Source organism: Perca flavescens, chromosome 14, assembly GCF_004354835.1.
Source record: "Perca flavescens isolate YP-PL-M2 chromosome 14, PFLA_1.0, whole genome shotgun sequence".
Taxonomy (NCBI): domain Eukaryota; kingdom Metazoa; phylum Chordata; class Actinopteri; order Perciformes; family Percidae; genus Perca; species Perca flavescens.
The window spans coordinates 1,030,544-1,050,759 of NC_041344.1; the positions used below are offsets into that span (position 1 = coordinate 1,030,544).

Below are 20,216 nucleotides of genomic sequence, written 5' to 3' on the forward strand. Positions count from 1 at the left end.
GAATGCACACATGTTTATTTCCTCAATTTTACAGTCAGGAAGAATCAACTTTACTTTACTTATATACTTTCATGAAGTTTATCTGAAGGGTTTAATAATTCCAATTCACAAACAATTGAATGTTGCAATTGGAGTCATATTTTAAGTTAAGTGGGATTTTTTGTCCAACATTAACAAATGTATAAGTGTGTGGATCTGTCTTAGTGGTTTGTGCTGCAGCCACTTCCTGTGTTAACCACTTTAAAGACAGACAGTGAGACAGAGAATACGTTCAGTTCAGTTTTTTAGTTTGTCAAGATGTCTGCAGATTCCGTCGCTGCTCCACGTTTGAGCCTGAATGTGAGATATAACAGAAACATCCAAGAGAACAGCGGAGAGGAAGAGGAGAGGAAGGTGGAGATCTTAGAGGATGAAGAGCATCACGCTGATCTCGGGCCACAAAGAGCCAGTAAGTCTGAAATGATGATTGTTGTGAAGGGGAAGTTCATGTCAGTTTACATGTGGCTTCATCACAATTAGATACTGAATAATAATTCACAATTAATCAATCAATCCACCATTGGTCACCATTAACTGTGGGTCATTTTCAGGTGTCTGGGTGCTGTAATCTGGTGCCTCGTGAGTCATTCTTATTGTTAAAACTTCAAACATAATAAAACATGTTCTGGATGTATTTTGTCTCTGTAGGACCACATACTCAAAATAACTCTGCAGCCAACAACAGAAGGTGTTTCAAAGCTACTGCAGTGACTCTGGGAGGGTTTTATCTTCTGATGTTGGCTGGACTCTTCATTCGCTGTGAGTATTTGTTTTGATACAAACTGTCATATCTTAAAAGAGACATGTCATAAAAACATACTTTTCCAGTGCTTATATACATTTGGGTATCTGGAGTGCCTACCAACCAACCAACTGTGAAATAAGACAACTCAGTCAGTTTTTTGATGGCTGCCTAGATGAGGAAACATGTGATTTAACAAGCTATTCACATTTGACTTCCCTTCTTCTGTCACAGTCAGGCTCATTAGAATATACTTCCCCCCAGGGTGCCCAGATAGCTCAGTTGGTAGAGCGGGTGCCGATATATAGAGGTTTGTTACTCGACACAGCGGGCACAAGTTCAATTCTGACCTGCTGCCCTTTCCTGCATGTCATTCCCCCTCTCTCCCCCCTTTCATTTTTTCAGCTGTCCTGTCAATAAAGGCTTAAAAATGGCCCCAAAATAATCTTAAAAAAAGAAAGAATATACTTCCCCTGTCCGACTGTCTCCGTCCACGGCTTAACAACTACCTATTGCATAACTGCGCCATATTTTTTAAATAAGCCAATCAGAGCAGACTGGGCTTTTTAGGGGGAGGGGTCTTAAAGAGATAGGCACTAAAACAGAGGTTGTGGTTTTGTTCACATTTGATGCTTCTGTTTAGAAGTTAGTAATCCTCTATGTACTATTTACAACACTTAAACATATATGGCAGGTTAAAGGAAAAGACACCAAAAAACACAGGATATATAACTTAATTCTGTCTTTAGTTTAAAGCAGAATGATTTGGTTTGTTGGTCTGTTTTTTAATTTGTTGTGGTTTTCACTGGATATTTATTTAGTCGAGTTGCTCTTTCATAGTTTAAAATTCTTAATTTACATTATTTTTTACCTTTCTTTATGTAACTTTTGTTATTTCTGTCCTCAATAAAGGCTCACCGTATTTTATATTTCAGTCACTTTGCTGCAGACCCAATATGATCAACTGATCAACAACAACAGTCAGCTCCAGAGGAGTTACAAAACACTGAGTGTAAATCACAGTCAGTTACAGAATGAAGTAAAGCAGCTGAAGAACAGAACTGAAGGTGAGAAAAGTTTAAAACCAGTAAACTCCTGTATTATACACATTTACATCATAGACCTCAATTGTTTAGTTACCATTGATTATAACTGTTTCGCTGATAATGTGAATATTTGTGTTAGAGACGGTCACTTACAAATGAGATATAAAACCTGAGTGAAACTTCAAATTATTTACAGAGTTAACATCCTGAAAGGGAAACTTAACAGTGGAAAGAAAGATCTTTAAATAAATAGTTAGAACTCCAAGTATTATCACTTTGACACTGAATGATATGAAAGCTGTCATTAAAACTTGTTGTTTGACATTAAGAGAAGTGGTGTTCTGATGGATCGACGAGACTTGGACGCAGTTGTTACTTTAAATCTAAAGAGGAGAAGACTTGGTCTGGAAGCAGAGCTGACTGTCAGCAGAGAGGAGCAGATCTGGTCATCATAAACAACAAAGAGGAACAGGTGAGTGTGTTTGTTTCTGAGTGAGTGATTTTAGAGAAAAAGACATTTAATGGAAATATTTAAATATACTGTACATAATGTCAATTTTAAATCTTGGTAAAATGTCCTTAAAACGTTTATTTTTCTTTTTAGAATGCATTCTGAAGATTAAATTAGATTAGATTCAACTTTATTGTCATTGTGCAGAGTACAAAGTACAAAGACAGCGAAATGCAGTTTGCGTCCAACCAGAAGTGCAAAAAAAGCATAAAAGTGCAATGTGATATTCAAGTGCAGACAGGACAAGAAATATAGTGCAGTGTAGAAAGTAGTGTACAGTTGGTTAACAGAAGGTGGTTTAGAGTAATATAAATTAAATATAAATGTGTGCAGTGTATTAGCAGTTACCTTGTGATATGTGATATGAACAATGTACATATAACATGTACAGATATGTACAATTTAGCAACAGTAACATTATAGTAGTAAAAATAATATAGATATATGCAGTGTATTATAAGAAAAACAGAATAAATAGGAATATTCAGTATGAATCATATAGACATATGTGTACAGTGTGTACAGCTATGTGCAGTGTGGTAACAGTACCATTGTAGTGCAGAAACAGTAACATTATAAGAGTAGTGAGATTAATGTGCAGGATGAATAGTATGAAGAGCAGGAGAATATAGCTATGTATAAATGTAGTTACAGTATGTACATTTGTAAATAAATAGAACACTATGGGTAGGATAGGGGGGTTGGGGGCTTTGTTGGTTGGTTGTCATCGGGATGCAGAGCTAGAGTTCAGTAGGGTGACAGCTGCAGGAAAGAAGCTTCCTCTGAGCCTGCTGGTTTGGGTACAGAGAGACCTATAATGCCTTCTGGAGGGGACAGTCTGTGATTCAGGTGAGAACTGTCTTTGATGAGCTGCGCGCCTAACGCAAGCATTGCTTGCCCTGGATGGCCTCGATGGAGGGGAGTGAGTAACCGATGATGCGTTGGGCAGTTTTCACCACCCTCTGCAGTGCTTTTCGGTCATAGGCAGAGCAGTTGCCATACCAAACTGTGACACAGTTGGTGAGGGTGCTCTCAATGGTGCAGCGGTAGAAGTTCACCAGAATCTGAGGAGACAGGTGGACCTTCTTGAGTCTCCTCAGAAAGAAGAGACGCTGGTGAGCCCTCTTGATCTGGGTAGAGGTGTTGAGGGTCCAAGAGAGGTCCTCAGAGAGGTGGACACCCAGAAACTTGAAGTTGGTGACACGCTCCACCTCACATTGGTCTTCCTTATGTTGAGAGCCAGGTTGTTGTCAGTGCACCACAATGTTAGGTGCTGGACCTCCTCCCTGTAGGCCGTCTCATCGTTGTTGCTGACGAGACAGATCACCGTAGTGTCGTCTGCAAACTTGACAATGGTGTTAGAGCCATGTACAGGTGTGCAGTCGTAGGTGAAGGGGAAGTAAAGGAGAAGGCTCAGTACACATCCCTGTGGTATGCCGGTGTTCAGGGTGATGGTTGAGGAGGTGTGATTGTCTAACCTAACAGACTGAGGTCTGTTGGTTAGGAAGTCCAGAATCCAGTTACAGAGGGAGGTATTTCCCAGTTCACTGAGTTTGTTGATCAGTTTGGAGGGGATGATGGTATTGAATGCTGAATTAAAGTCAATGAACAGCATTCTCACATATATGTTAGTATTGTCAAGGTGGGACAGGACAGAGTGAAGTGCCGTAGAGATGGCAACCTCTGTGCTCCTATTCTGACGGTAGGCGAATTGGAAGGGGTCCAGTGAGGGTGGTAAGCAGTAGAGTCCGGATCGGGACGAATTTTTCTGTCCGAGCCCGGCCCGTGTCCGACAAAGCCGTGACCGAACCTGGCCCGAGCCCGACAGGCATCAGGAAATTTGTGTCCGAGCCCGACCCGACCCTGACACAGTTAAAATCTCATTATTTCTCATACTAATGACACATGTAGGCTACGTTTTTGTGTGGAAAGCCAGCTTTTATTAAGCAATTGTGGGAAGGCATTCGGAAATGTCAACAGATAAGCGCATCAGCGCACACGGGGCAACAAGCGCATAATAATAAGCTGTTAAAATGTTCATTAGGTTAACCTTTTCTGCTTGCTTCGTTTCCGACCGTGATCAGAAAACCAGGGGAGACTCATTACCTCTAGGGCCGGCGTTATAAAATAGATAACGTCAGGGTTAAAATCCTGTTTCTGGTGAGCAAATGACTGAACTTGGGGGCACAATGGATCAGCTATTCAGAAGGGAAATGGCTCTTGGAAAAAAGCTATTGAGATGACGTGAGGTCCTTGTCCTCATTGCCCTGTACCTTCTTCCTGATGGAAGCAGCCTAAAAATCTCACTTGCTGGATGGAACTGATCAGCAGCAATTTTAGCTGCCTCTGTCCAGTCAGCCTCTCTGCTATGCGCACAATGCGCTGCAGTCTGTTCTTCGCTTGGGCCGATGCTGAGGCAAACCATACAGAAATGGATGTTGACAGAAGGCTTTCCACAGTGACTCTGTAAAACCTAGACGGAACAGAGCTGGAGACGTTCAGTTTGGTTAACTGCCTCAGGTGCACCACACCTCTGGAAAAACCTTCCGATATATGTCAGAGCTCTATCACCACTTTTAAATCTAAACTCAAAACATTTCTTTTTTCAAAACATTTTGGACCATTACAATGACTTCCTCTATCTTCTGTTTTTACTCTTGTAGCACTTTTTAATTTGTTTTAATGTGTGTGTATATACCCGCAATAATTTTGGATGCATTTTGTATTTTAATCCTAACTTTTTACTGAATTCCCTGTTGTACAGTGTTTTGAGACCGTGTCTCATGGTGATATTGCACTTGAAATAAATTTGAATTGAATTGACTGTGAGCCCTCTTGATAATGGAGGAACTGTTTTCCTCCCATTCATGTTGTTTGTGATGACAGTGCCTAAGAATTTAAATGACTCTACCTCTTTCACAACAGAGCTCTTGATTGTTAGGGGTGGGAGGGAGGAGGGGGCTCTGCGGAAGTCTATCACCATTTCCACTGTCTGTTGTTAGTTAAGCTCCAGATTGTTCTTGTCCCACCACCCAACCAGATGAGACACTTCCTGCCTATAAGCAGACTCGTCATTATCCTTAATAAGGCCGACTCTCTTATGAGTACAAAACGTGCAGTTCCTCATACATTCTCTCTTCCTCTGCTGAGTATAAATGTATAAATTAAGTTTCCTCCATTACTAATGTGTGTTTACTGTCATGCTGTTGGGTCCAGTCCTCAGTTTGTGGTGTGCCGAGGGATCCCTCTTGTGTTTGTTGTTGCTGATGAAGTCACAAGATTACCGACAGAAATGTTGAACTGTGAACAGAGAAATGATTGTTTTCTCTCGTCAACTTCTAGAAGTTTGTCACTGAGCTGAGTAAGGATGGAGAGTCCTGGATTGGTCTACAGTATGAAAGGAGCCAAGGATGGAAATGGGTGGACGGATCACCGCTGGCAGAAACGTGAGAAATTTTAAAGATTTTTTGTTTCCATCACAACTCCATCATGGTCACTGTTTGTAACTAAAATAATTGTTTTACATTGAAAGATGCTGAGTTGGTTGGTTTCCCCAGAGAGAGAGAGAGATAGAGAGAGAGAAAGATGGACAGACAGACAGACAGACAGACAGACAGACACTGAACAAGGTTTCATTCTTTCATTAGCAGCTGTACAGATTATATCACTTTACAAAGCTTAATCGTAAATAATTTGATTATTTACAGATAATATTAATACTTAAAGTGAAATTAAACTGTTTATTTCAAATGAACAACAATCAGGAGTTTCAGCTGTTTGATAAAATAACATTTTATCTGTCTGACAGGATCTGGGCATCAGGACTGACTCACTATGAAGGTTACCCTCCAACATGCTGCGATCAACAAGGAAAATGGACACAAAGATATGATTCTGAAAAAAAGAACGGGATCTGTGAGAAAAAGATCTGATCTCTTTGATGACAGAGAGGTGTGTAGTGTTGGGATCAGCTTTGTTAAATCAGACCAATTCTTTAACATTTACTCAGCTGTTTATTCTGTGTTGCTAAATAACCTGGATTACAGAGATATTGTTCCTCTGCCCGTCATAGTGCACAATCTGGTTAGAAGTCATGTGTACTTATTCTGTAATCCTACAGGATTATTATAATAAAAGATAATAAAAACATGGATTAGCAGGTTGTCTTACCTTGGTTCATGTAGTTGATTATAACGTTTGTAATCAGTCAGACGTTTTTCCTTAGAAAATTTTACACTCCACACAAAATAAAACCCCACCCTACCTCCATCTCCCCTCCCAAACTCATCCCCACAACCAATTAAATCATTAATATTATTATTATTATTATTTTTTAACGCTGTACTGTAACCTTAACTTAACTATTGTATTTGTATCTTTTTGTTTTTATTTTAGCCTGTATTCATTTCATAAAAGTTTTTAATTGCTCTTTAATGTTTGATGTAAAGCGTTTTGAATTGCCTTGTTGCTGAAATGTGCTATAGAAATAAAGATGCCTTGCCCTACAACCTCCAGCCTGTCAGTCTGTCTCCAGGGCATAGAGAACACTGTTGTGCCTGTCTGTCTAAAGCTGCTTACACACCAACCAGAAGGCCGACCGTCGGCAGAAAAGGCAGTTGGACTGATCAGTCTCCCCAAGTTGGTCAAAAAAGTGCACACCGAAGAGACGAGACGTAATACATAACAGCAGGCGGCGCTAATCTGTATTGTTGCCCAAAAAATTAAACCAGCAGCTGATTGGAGGAACGTGTTTCTGAAAACATTTTAAGCGAGAAATAGGCCGTGCAGTTGCTGAATCTGTCTTCATTTCAGCTCAACAAAAGTCAGTTTAAAAGGTTTTTGTCAGATTTTGAGAGACTCTAGTCACGCTCATTCGGCTCCCCATTTCCGGGTAAGCATTCTACCAATCAGATGGGTCATTTGAGTCCGACTGCCAGCAGTGCCCGCCCCACCGATTCTACATGTCAAATCAGCCATAATGAAGGCCGACGGCCCGAAACACTCCGAACAACTCGAGTCACTGACCTCGCCAGACTGTCCAATGGCCGATTATCGGCTCTGTGTGTCCGGGCCTTTAGAGGAAGTGTAACGTTAACCGCACTATACGGCCGCTTTTCGGCTTGTCATTTTATTATTTTGCATTAAACGCTGTCTGTGTGGAGTTTTGAAAAGTGTAACCACACTTGCGACCGCATTTCTGTAACTTACTGTGACTTGAAGCTGCAGAGGCGATGTAGTTTGCTCCGTCTGCATCACAGCTCTGTGTGTCGGAGCTGAGCCTCGCTTTCTGACAAACATGTAGAGAAGGCAAAACTTGATTCTTCGGTCTTCGGTTTTACCGACGTAATTTAGTTGGTACCATAAAAAGTACTGAGTTTGGTACCCAACCCTACTCTAAACCCAACCGCAACTGTTGGCTTTACCGTGATAAGGATATTTCCCAAATCTTAACCAAGGTGTCATATAGGCTCGTCATTTCTTGCATCTCATATCTGGATTAAATCCACATGCAACACTTTTGTAAACACCTTGCCACATACTGCATATGAGTCTCTTTTAGCCACGTCACTAATCTGATTACAGTCAGTCAGTTTTCAAGAGCTACATGCAAATCAGAGTCAGTACTACTCCAGTCCAGATGGTGGTGGTAATGCACCTGAAGCTGTAACTGACTAAATGAGCTTTAAGAGAAACAACTTGTGCATTTTAAGTTCAGTTACAACAACAACAACACTTTAGCTAACTAGCCATATAACACATGCATAACCTAATAAACATGGAAGACTTGCAAAAATGGACTATGAGTACGTGTAATTGTCCAAATCTCTAATCATTCTTCAAAATATAAAAGAATTGGTGTTGAATATTAAAAGATGTTGTTATGTTATGTAATCTGGTGTTTTTAAAGACATGTAGAATATCAACATTCTGTCTCTGGGGCAGTCAGTTGAGAAAATAACTTCAGGTAGATTAAAACTCCCATTTGACTGATATAAATCACTTTATAGACTCAGTTTAATTCGTCATTTCTCCTCTTTAATCTTGAAATTGAACTCAAAACAGCTTTACTGAACTTCTCTTACCATACCATACTTCAAAATGTAGCCTTTATTTCTTAATTTAAAACAGTTTGAAACTGAAATGTTTAAAACTGAGAATAAAGATGAAATCTCTGATCTCATAATTTCTTATGAGTTTTCTTTAGGTTTTACTCTGACACTGCTCTGTCCTCTGCAACTAGCTCTGGCTTTTATTTCACCTGTTTCAGTAGCAATATTTACCAGCTTGTTTTAAATTTTTTCTCACTTCTTCTGATCTTTTTGTCACTTTTGCTAAGTTTTTGTAACTTTTACTGAAGTTTTGGTCTCATTTTTTTGTACTTGAGTACTTCATCACGGCTGCACCTATTTCTGTCTTTTATTTGATGTGTATTGACAGCACTATTTGCCAGCTTGTTGCAGTGTTGTTGCAATATTATTTCAGTGTTTCCAGATAATAAAGACGTTTTCATCAAATCAGTTGTGTCCATGTTTGTTATCATCAAAGTGTGTTATTACAGTTTTTTCTTAAGGGTGTCTGTGACTTTATGAAATCCTGAGGACAAACTGATCCAACAAACATGTTTTATTTTCTTCATGGTGACTGTAGAAAGCCAGTATAGGATTATATAAAACAATGTCTATAATGATAAACCTTTGGAAGAAAAGTCATGGTCAGAACATTTCAATGATTTACATTCTGTTTCTGCAGAAGAACCAAAAAATAAAGAGACGACAAAAGGAAATAATTAAAATGTTACCAATTTACGTACTCCATTAATAATTTTTGGTTACAATCATGAAATACATTTGTTTGCCAAAACACAAGACAACACAAAATGACTTAAATTAAAACCCCAATTCCAAAGAAGTTGGGACATTGAGTAAGATTTATAAAAAAAAAAAACAGAATACAATGATTTTGCTTCCTTTTCAACCTATATTCAATTGAATACACTAAAAAGCCAAAACATTTCATTTTCAAACTGATAAACGTTATTGATTTTTTGCAAAAATTCATTCATTTTGAATAAAAGCTGGGACAGGGCAACATAAGACTAGGAAAGCTGAGGAATGCTAAATAAAAAAAACCTGTTTGGAACATTCCACAGGTGAACAGGATAATTAGAAACAGGTGAGTGTCATGATTGGGTCTAAAAGGAGCATCCCCAAAAGCTTTAGCCTTTCACAAACCAGGATGGGGCAAGGTTCACCACTTTGTGAAAAACTGTTTGAGCAGATAGTCCAACAGTTTAAGAAAAACGTTTCTCAACATACAATTGTAAGGAATTTATGGATTTCATCACGTCCTCCGGTCCAAAGAGGAAAAGGACCATCCAGATTGTTATCAGTGCAACATTCAAAAGCCAGCATCTGTGATGGTATGGGGTTGTGTTAGTGCCCATGGCATGGGTAACTTCCACATCTGTGTAGGCACCATTAAAAGGTGCGCTATGAGTTCCTGCATGGTTTCAGCGCAATTTAATTTTTGTCTCAAATAGTAGGCATCCCTCCTTGATCCGCTAGCTGCCCCCTGAATACACTATGGAAAAAGCCCGGTCACAGGAGACAACACAGGGGTAGTAAACGTCAAACAAACACTAGGGGCCCAGGCTGCAGTTCAGACCTTTCTCCCATTGAAAATGTGTGGTACATTATGAAGCGCAAAATACGACAACGGAGACCCCGGACTGCTGAGCAATTGAAGTTGTACATCAAGCAAGAATTGGAAATAATTCCTTCTACAAAGCTTCAACAATTAGTGTCCTCTGTTACCAAATGCTTATTAAGTGTTCTTAAAAGGGAAAGGTGATGTAATACAGTGGTCAACTTGTCCCGTCCCAAATTTTGTAACTTGTTGCAGGCATTACATTTATCAGTTTGATCATTAAATATCTTGTCTTTGTAGTGTATTCAATTGATTATAGGTTGAAATGGATTTGCAAATCATTGTATTCTGTTTTTATTTACGTTTTACTCAACGACCCAACTTCATTGGAATTGGGGTTTGTAATATTTATTTATTATTGTTGTTGCTGTTCTGATCTTATTTATTGTTTTATTTCTGTCTTTACCTTGTAAAGTGCCTTTGAGTATCTTTTAAAGCGCTATTTAAAATAAATGTATTATTATTATGTTCTTCTTCTCTTATCCAATAGTTTTTGTTACCCTCCATTAAAAATAGAAAATAATAAAGGCAAATATTAGAAAATGAACTGTACTGTGTTACTCTAAAATGAAAAATTTAAAAGTACAACAGGGCTGAAGTGTTCCATAATTTAAGAAGAAACATACAAACGTAGAGACCAAGTGACAACTTGGGGTGGTGATGGCGCAGTGAATATGACTCATGCCTTTGGTGTGGGATACCTAGGTTAGACCTCTGACATATATAGCAATTGTAAGTCATTTTGGATAAAAGTGTCAGCTAAATGTAATGTAATGTAATGTAACTTCAAGGTCTGAAAAGTGAAGCCAATGCTGAAGCTCCTTAAAGCTGCATTCTCTGTAATTTCCAGCAGATGGCGACTCCACTGTCTGTTTCTATAGACGTCTTTGAGAAAATGAGCCCACTTCTCACTTGATTTATTACCTCAGTAAACATTTTCATAATGAGTTCATGGTCTCAATCACTAGTTTAAAGTGTTATTTAATACAGCATGATGTTCATTTAGGAAATCATGGTCCCATTTATTTTAAGACAGACGATAAAGCAGGGGATGCTGTACGACCTGTCAGTCAGGACAGAGGCTTAGCAATAGTTTTTAGGGACTGGGCCCAACAGTAGTGGAAGTCTGTTATTTTTGAATCATGGATTGACAGACTGATGTTCCAAAGCAGGATACATCATCAAACATTACAAAGTTTTATTTTGGGAACAGAAAGAACTGTGAAAGCATCATTTCCTGTTTTGGCCAAACTGTTGAACTGCTGTGTGGGGTGTGAAAATGTTTAACCAAGCTGTGAATAAATGGTATTTATACATTTTTCAGTTTTACACAAATGCATTTATTTTTTGTAAATGGTTTTATAAAACAAATCCAAAGGTTGGACTATGCAGTGTCCTCGCTGAGTTACTATGATTTTACTCAAATATATCAAATTACTGAGTAATAAGGTTGTGTGTGTGTGTGTGTGTGTGTGTGTGGGGGGGGTGGGGGTGGGGGGTATGTGCTGTTACTTCCTTTTCTGCACTTTCCAAGAAACACTGGCAGCAGCAGCATCAATAGAGGATGTTACATCACGTAATTTATATCTACCAAATTTTTCCAGCAGCATAGTGACAGATCTACACAGCACGGTAAGCAGTAAGTGAAGTTAAGTGCAGCTACGGTTTCTCAAGATGTCTGCAGATATTTATGTCAATGCAGATATGTCAAAGAAGGTGAGATACAACAGAAATGTGCAGAAGGACAAAGAAAAGTGGGAGGAAAGGGAGGTGGTAATATACGAGACCCCAGATGCTATCAGAGATGATCAAACTGATAATCAGTCACACGGAGGAGGTAAGTGAGAAATTATGACAAATCAATATCATAAATACTCATGTTGATCTGTTTGAAAGTGGCTGTTCCTTCAAGTCACGTTGGACGGATGTGTAAACTCTACGTTTGCTCTCAGTTTAGTTTGTTACTCTCAGCTGTCAAATCCCAAGGAAACTGCCGCCCATCTATGTTTGTCTCTAGAGATGTACATGTACAGTGTGGAAACTTTGTTTTGCAGCTCTTTCTTGTAGTTACTTTTAGCAGAACATAATAAAACTATCAGAGCTCTCTGGTTAGAAGACTCATTTTCAAGTGTTGGGATGCGTTTTTTATTAAGAAATGATGCCCAATGTGTTTGGTTATGCTAACATTTAACTGACAAGTGTCATTGAATCAGAATCACAAAGGGCTTTATTGCAAAGTAAATTTTTTGCACATACAAGGAATTTCTCATGTTGTTGTTGTTGTCACACATTCTCAATATAAGGAGGATAAAAAGACAACATAAATATTAACATATACACACAGTATGTATTAATAAGGATAAAAGAAATGTAAATAAATAATAAAATAAGTTAAACAGTAGTAAAAAGGAACAGTACAGCAGAGTAGGTACAGTGGCATAAAGAGCCAGAGGTGGAATGTGGGGAGAGTCAGGGTGGGTTCAGGGCCTTGTTGATAAGGCTAGTGGCGGAGGAGAAAAAACTGTTTATGTGACCTGCCTTCTGCCAGAGGGGAGTGGCTCAAAGAGTCTGTGCCCGGGGTGGGAGGGATCAGCCACAATCTTTCCAGCACGCTTCAGAGTCCTGGTGGCGTAAAGGTCCTGGAGCAGCGACAGATTGCAGCCAATCGCCTTCTCTGCAGACTGAATGACACAGTGTACTAGATGGTGATGGAGGATGTGAGGATGGACTCAGTGATGGCTATATAGAAGTGCAATTGCTGAGATCTGAGGAAGTATCAACTCCGGTAAAGCCATGAAACCACATTACAGGAAGGAGGGAAGTACAGTGTGACTAAATCTGTTGAATATCATTAGCAATGTAAAGCCAAATAGAGAGAGAGAGAGAGAGAGAGAGAGAGAGAAGTCACTATAAGGCAGCCTTTTTATTGCGTCACTTCTGCAATTCAATGGCCCATTAGAAGATGAGTTTATATTTGTTACTTTACTGTAATAATTGGTTTACCTAAGAGGTTTAATCATTTGTTTAAGGACGCTTTCACACCTATAGTTCATTAGTCTGAACAGACACCAGGGGCCTATTGCACAAAACCAGGATAAGGGATTAAGCCGGGATATTCAGGTTATCCTGGATGAATTTAGCTTTGACTTGGTTGCACAAAAGCAGGTTGAATTAAGCCCAGCAAAGTAACCATGGTGATTTATTCTTTGCAGCTAGCCTGATCCAGAGCAGGCTAACAGCCAGGCTAAGATTAATCCTCGAGTCTGATGTGTTAAATCAGCTGCCGCTCTGATCCGAAATAATGTTTTTAACAGTTATTCCGTTGTCTTCTGAATGTGTTCTTCTTCATTTTATTAATATGCATTTCTTGTCACTATTGCTGTACGAGTTTGATTTAAATCCTACTACAGCAGACAGTTGTTGAGATGGTAATGGTAAAAAGTGGGACGATACGGAGGAAATGGGCTTTTCCTCCGCTGCTGTCCCCGTGAAATGTGCCCCCGCCCGTGCAACATGGGGAGGCGGGGGGAAGCAGGGGGATCCTCCCACACCGTGCAGCGGACTTTTAGCATCAATAACTACGACAACTACCTGATCAAATGTCCTTTTTTTTACCAAATGGGAGTGAGAATGTGTTGGAATGCCACAAAGCTTCTTAATCATTTTATTTTGGTGCTGTCCCTTGTCATCTTGGGAGTGAGAAAAAAAACATGAATAATAACAGGCTACATTGTTTTACAGATATGCTTACAGTGTGTATTGAAGTCACAGTTTTTGTCCAGTCACGCTTGTTCTGTATGAACATTAATTGTAGAAAGATATGTAGAATTAGATGGAGATTTGTGCATATGGTTGTAAAACATTCTCGCATTATGAATAAGCTTTGAAATTAAACCTAGTCCTTATACATTTCCCAGGAACAATAATTCCCTCTGCTCACTTTTAAGGCGTAGACTAAATAATAATACATTTTATTTATATAGTGCTTTACAGGCTACTCAAAGACACTTTACACTAAAACCAGCACATTTAGCGCATAAAAACAGATACAGCAGTAAAACCAACACATAAAACAAACATATTAAAGCAATTAAAACGTGGAGTGACTGAGTAGATCTTTTTTTAATCCATACGTATTCAGGCGGTCCGCTATTGTCTGTCGGGCTTTTTTCCGTTTGATAACAGCCGTATTTCCCTTTTTGCATATTATATGTTTCACCTCCTCGTAAATTTCCATTAGAAGCTGCTGCTCAGCGGGTGAAACATATGCTGCACACGTCTTTTCCATTTCTGCATCAGTAAATCTGTGATCGATATCGTGGTCTATTTAAGAAAGCCGTGAACGTGCACTTATCCCAGCTATGTACACCTGGCTTGACGTAGCTTCACCTACTTATCCTGGCTCGGCCAACGTGCAACTGATTAAGCCTCGATGAGCGGATCACACTAAGTCAAGCTGCGCTTTATCAGTTATCCTGGATTTCTTTATTCTACTTTTGTGCAACAGGCCCCAGATTTGGGGGTGACATTGCAGCATTGTTGCATTTATTTATTTGGTTGGGTTTTTATTCACACTGCACTTTGTCAAAGACACCAAACACTGTCAACAAATGTCACATGGTGGAAATGTTCGCTTTTTTGTTGGACAGAATATCTGAGTGAAACCTGCCGACACTTCTGGTCTTAGAAATAATGGAGCAACACCACATTTATAACGTCTTGGGTTTCCTGGTTTTGCTTCAGTGTTGATGATGTCACACAGACTTATGATGTCCCACAGACAACCAGTGATGTGTGCTCGGAACAAATTATGGATCTGAAAGTTATCATTCCTTAAATAATATACAAGTCTATAAAGCAATGTTGAAGCTGCAGGCTAGTAAATACTCTGTTTACGGTTTACTTCCTGTATTTGGGTTGGATCGCATTCTCACCATAAGTGAACCTGAAGGGTCTGCCACACCAACCACAGATCAAAGCAATGAAGCTGCTGAGTAAAATGTTATTTTTACAGGGACAAAATAGGAACTTTGATGACAAAGACTCATGTTGTGTCCCTGTAATGAACCTTGATCTCTGTGTACTTTACCACTTTAGGACCAGACACTGAGAGACATCCTCCAGCTGTCCAAAGGAAGACTTTCAGGGCTGCAGCACTCTGTCTGGCAGTGCTCTGCTTTCTGATGATGACTGGAATCATCCTCTTATCTGTAAACTGTAAGATAAAATACACTTCACGACCACTGAGCCACAAATACTGAACCAAGACACCATGGTGTACTTAAATCAGCTTCAGGCTCTAAAGGAAAGGTTCAGGTTTTTACTGACATGCCATATATATGCTGAAATAGTTATTAGTAGCTGTAATTATTCCTACTGTCCATATCACCTTTTACGTGATGCCATCCTAACACAATTCTAATGTAAGAAAACCAGTCTTCATTCTGTGTTAACATTCAGCTGAAACTTTATTTACAAAACAATTGACTATCCGGACGTTTCCTTTATACCACCACTCAGCAAGGAAACAATAGGCTCGTTCGAGATGAACTGCGCCTCGCCTGTAAAGCGGACGAGAGCAGGCGGCAGCAGCGGGGGGCGGTGACAAAAGTCCACTCTCAAGTCAGACAGTTTTCCAGCTGATTCAAGCAGCCTTGAGGCTGAACAGGAAGTGACAGAAACACTGTGGTCCTGTAGAAAGATATTTAGAATTAGACATAGCTTATGGAGATTTGTGCATATGGTCGTAAAACATATTCTCGCATTATAAATAAGCTTTGAAATTAAGCCTAGTCCTTATAAATTTCCCAGGAACAATAATTCCCTCTGCTCACTTTTAAGGCAAAGTAGGCTAAATAATATTACATTTTATTTATATAGTGCTTTACAGGCTACTCAGACACTTTACACTAAAACCAGCACATTTAGCGCATAAAAACAGATAAAGCAATAAAACCAACACATAAAACAAACATATTAAAGCAATTAAAACGTGGAGTGACTAAGTAGATTTAAAAAAAATCCATACTATTCAGTCGGTCTGCTATTGTCTGTCGGGCTTTTTTTTCCGTTTGATAACAGCCGTATTTCCCTTTTTGCATATTATATGTTTCACCTCCTCGTAAATTTCCATTAGAAGCTGCTGCTCAGCGGGTGAAACATATGCTGCACACGTCTTTTTTATTGTGCATCAGTAAATCTTTGATCGATACCGTGGTCTATTTAAGAAAGCCGTGAACGTGCACTTATCCCAGCTATGTACACCTGGCTTGACATAGCTTCACCTACTTATCCTGGCTCGGCCAACGTGCAACTGATTAAGCCACGATGAGTGAATCACACTAAGTCAAGCCGCGCTTTGTCGGTTATCCTGGATTTCTTTATTCTACTTTTGTGCAACAGGCCCCTGGGCTACAACAGAAAACAGAACAAATACACAAAAATAACAGGACACAAGAACAGAACCTCAAAACCAACAGACACTTAAACCCAAAACCATGACACACTGTCAGTGGAAACATGAAGAGAGCAAATTGTACTAAAGAAATATTCAGTTTTGGAAAGTCAGACTAATGAGAACTCATGCAAGCTTTGGCTCATTTTTGCACACAACAAAGACTGTGGTTTTATGTCCCAAATATTTGTCTTTTGTTTAAAGCAGAATGATTTGGTGTTGTTGGTCTTTTTAAAACTTTGTTATGGGTTTCATATTCATCTTTCAGTCACTTTACTGCAGACCAGCTACAACCAACTGAGCAACAACTACAGTCAGTTACAGGATGAAGTAAAGCAGCTGAAGAACAGAACTGAAGGTGAGAATAGTTTAAAACCAGTAAATTTCTGCATTATACACATTTATATCATAGATGTTGATTGTGTAGTTACCCTTGATTATAACTGTTTCATGCTGTTGAACTGTTTCGCTGATGATGTGAATATATATGAATTGAATACAGATGGAAATTAGCCTTTGGGCTACAATCTGGCACTTTTACGTGTACTGCTGTCCATGTTCATTAAATGTGCATTGTCCTTAAATAAATAAATACATTAATAAATTTCTGTTTGAGACGGTCACTTATAAATGATATATGAAATATGACTTGAATTTCAAATTATTTAGAGAGTAAACATCCTGAAAGGGAAATGTAACAGAGGAAAGAAAGATCTTTAACTAAATAGTTAAAACTCCATGTCTTATCACTTTGACACTGAATGATGTGAAATCTCCATTTCAAATTTGCTTGACATTAAGAGAAGAGCTGTGCTGATGGAGGGATGAGATTTGGATACAGTTGGTACTTTAAATCTAAAGACAACAACACTTGGTCTGGAAGCAGAGCTGACTGTCAGCAGAGAGGAGCAGATCTGGTCATCATAAACAACAAAGAGGAACAGGTGATTGTGTTTGTTTCTGAGTGAGTGATTTTAGAGAAAAATACATTTAATCGAAATATTTAAATATACATAATGCCAATTTGAAATCTTTGGAAAATGGAAGATTTTTCTTTTAAAAATGCATTTGGATTAAATGAAATGTCAACTGTCTTATGAGCTTTAAAAGTGCAGTTCCTCATTAAATCTTTGTTTCTCTGCTGAGTATAAATGTCTTACTTCACATTACTAATGTGTGTTTACTGTCATGCTGTTGGGTCCAGTCCTCAGTGTGTGGTGTACCGAGGGATCCCTCTTGTGTTTGTTGTGGCTGATGAAGTCACAAGATGACTTTACTACAACAACAATGCTGAACTATGAACGTTGTTGTCTCTTGTCAACTACTAGAAGTTTGTCTCTGAGCTGAGTAAGGATGGAGAGTCCTGGATTGGTCTACGGTATGATTTCATACAAGAAGATTGGAAATGGGAATGGGTGGATGGATCACCGCTGACAGAAACGTGAAACATTTTAAATGTTTTTTGTTTCCATCACAATTCCATCAAAGTCACTGTTTGTCACTGAAATAATGTTTGACATTGAAAAATGCTGAGTTGGTTGGTTTCCCTTGAGAGAGAGACAGAGAGAGAGAGGGAGACAGACAGAGAAAGAGAGAAAGAGACAGAGTGAGTTTAAAGTGCCCATATTATGCTCATTTTCAGGTTCATACTTGTATTTAAGGTTGTACCAGAATAGGTGTACATGGTTTAATTTTCAAAAAACACCATATTTTTGTTGTACTGCACAGCTCTCTCTCACTGCTGCAGAACCTCTTTTCACCTTGTCTCTGTTTTAGCTACAAGTGCAACCTCTTTTCTTCTGTACTATTTTTGATTGCACTCGCACATGCGCAGTAGCTCAGATGTAGATCATGTCCCCTAGCTCCATAGATAGTAAAAGAAAGGTTGTTTCTCCAACTTCGGACCATTACGGAAAGTGATTGCGCCATTGACCAACACAAACCTGGTGTAAAGTCAATAACACAGCATTTATTGTTATTTTAACAGAGCATTAATAAAATGCTCCTATGGCTCTTGAACAGTGCAGGCACACTATGGTTGTTACACACATTAATCTCTCCTTCAAAATGCGCTGGAGGAGAGTCTGGCTAGTTCACACAGCATTCAGGGATGGGAGGAAAATATGCTCTGGTTCATTGGCATTTCTTTAAACCAATCGCAATCATGGGCATAGACAGAGAGAGAGACAGAGAGAGAGAGAGAGAGAGAGAGAGAGAGAGAGAGAGAGAGAGAGAAGAAGACATAGAGAGAAAGAGAAAAAGAGAGAAAGACAGAGAGAGAGAGAGAGAGAGAGAGAGAGAGAGAGAGACATCCACTGGCAGCTAAATATGTATCTGCCTGCCACAACCTGAGGGACTACTATCCCAACATTTCAGATTAGTTTAGGATTGTACAGTAACAAAACTGTTAAGAATTATATTGTGTTATGTAATTGTTTTGTAATATAGTGTGTTGTATGTAACTATCAGTGCAGTATATAATCTATGTGACACCTACTGTATGTATTTATTATGTGATATGTAATATTTAATGCATTTTCTGTAAAATACTTTGGGAACAACATGTTTTCTTTGTTCATGCCAACAAATTGCATTGAACTGAATTGAGAGACAGAGAGAGAAACATAGACAGAGAGAGAGAGAAACAGAGAGACAGACAGAGACAGAGAGAGACAGAGAGAGAGAGAAAGAGAGAGACAAAGACAGAGTGAGAGACACAGAGACAGAGACAGAAGAGAGAAACAGAAAAACAGAGAGAGAGAGAGAGAGAGAGAGAGAGAGAGATGGGAGCACTGAACAAGGTTTCATTCTTTCATTAGCAGCTGTTATATATTACATCACTTTACAAAGCTTAATTTAAAATTAAATTTAACAGCTTTCTGATGAACAACAATCAGGAGTTTCAGCTGTATGATAAAATAACAACATTTTATTTGTCTGACAGGTTCTGGCCATCAGGACCGACTCAGCAAGGTTACCTGAATGTTGCAACATGCTGCGATCAAGAAGGAAAATGGACACAAAGATCTAATTCTGATAATAAAAACGGAATCTGTGAGAAAAATATTCTCTGAACTCTTTGATGACAGAGAGTTGTATAGTGTTGGGATCAGCTTTGTCAAATCTGACCAATTCTTTAACATTTGCTCAGCTTTTTATTCTGTGTTGCTAAATAACCTGGATTACAGAGATATTGTTCCTCTGCCCTTTTTTTTTATTTTCTATCTCTTTCATGAAAGTTTTCATTGCTCTTTAATGTTTGACGTAAAGCGTTTTGAATTGTATTGTTGCTGAAACGTGCTATAGAAATAAAGATTCCTTGCCCTACAACCTCCAGCCTGTCAGTCTGTCACCAGGGCAAAAGGAGAGCTTTGTTTCCTGTCTTTCTAAGAGGGAGTGTAACGTTAACCATACCATGGTCTCTAAAAGTAGAATGGGAGCCAGAATATTAAGCTATCAGGCTCCTCTCCTGTGGAACCAGCTCCCAGTCTGGGTTCAGGAGGCAGACACTGTCTCCACATTTAAGAGTAAACTTAAAACTCTCCTCTTTAATAAAGCTTATAGTTAGGGAGTGAGGAGTGGTTCTCTTCATAGTCGTCTGATTCATCTTTCTACCCTTGTAGGCCTGTCTCAGGCTTACTTTGGACCAGCTCTTAGTTATGCTGCTATAGGTCTAGATTGCCGGGGGACTTCTTTTGACACCCTGATCTTCTTTCT

At 39.1% G+C, this 20,216-nt stretch overlaps 2 protein-coding genes across 2 annotated transcripts; both read left to right on the forward strand.

The window, feature by feature from the left end:
• Window positions 1–297: 297 nt before the first annotated feature.
• On the forward strand, window positions 298–6,270 carry LOC114568456 (CD209 antigen-like protein E). The gene is made up of 6 exons (XM_028598070.1): window positions 298–448; window positions 688–798; window positions 1,717–1,848; window positions 2,157–2,299; window positions 5,681–5,784; window positions 6,147–6,270. Exons 1-6 carry the CDS (start codon window positions 298–300, stop codon window positions 6,268–6,270), a joined length of 765 nt encoding a protein of 254 aa, XP_028453871.1.
• Window positions 6,271–11,666: 5,396 nt separating this feature from the next.
• On the forward strand, window positions 11,667–19,794 carry LOC114568724 (CD209 antigen-like protein E). Its single transcript, XM_028598380.1, has 6 exons — window positions 11,667–11,882; window positions 15,143–15,262; window positions 16,768–16,857; window positions 17,301–17,443; window positions 17,828–17,940; window positions 19,444–19,794. The coding sequence occupies exons 1-6, from the start codon at window positions 11,720–11,722 to the stop codon at window positions 19,571–19,573; spliced, it is 759 nt and encodes a 252-aa protein (XP_028454181.1). The 5' UTR covers window positions 11,667–11,719; the 3' UTR covers window positions 19,574–19,794.
• Window positions 19,795–20,216: the final 422 nt, after the last annotated feature.

Excerpts from the sequence above, each read along its gene's own strand:
- LOC114568456 (XM_028598070.1), top strand. The coding sequence starts at position 298 with ATGTCTGCAGATTCCGTCGCTGCTCCACGTTTGAGCCTGAATGTGAGA. Across the intron at positions 1,849-2,156 it reads GCTGAAGAACAGAACTGAAG|AGAAGTGGTGTTCTGATGGA; the intron begins GTGAGAAAAGTT and ends TTTGACATTAAG. Across the intron at positions 5,785-6,146 it reads GGATCACCGCTGGCAGAAAC|GATCTGGGCATCAGGACTGA; the intron begins GTGAGAAATTTT and ends TCTGTCTGACAG.
- LOC114568724 (XM_028598380.1), top strand. The coding sequence starts at position 11,720 with ATGTCTGCAGATATTTATGTCAATGCAGATATGTCAAAGAAGGTGAGA. Across the intron at positions 15,263-16,767 it reads CATCCTCTTATCTGTAAACT|TCACTTTACTGCAGACCAGC; the intron begins GTAAGATAAAAT and ends TTCATCTTTCAG. Across the intron at positions 16,858-17,300 it reads GCTGAAGAACAGAACTGAAG|AGAAGAGCTGTGCTGATGGA; the intron begins GTGAGAATAGTT and ends CTTGACATTAAG.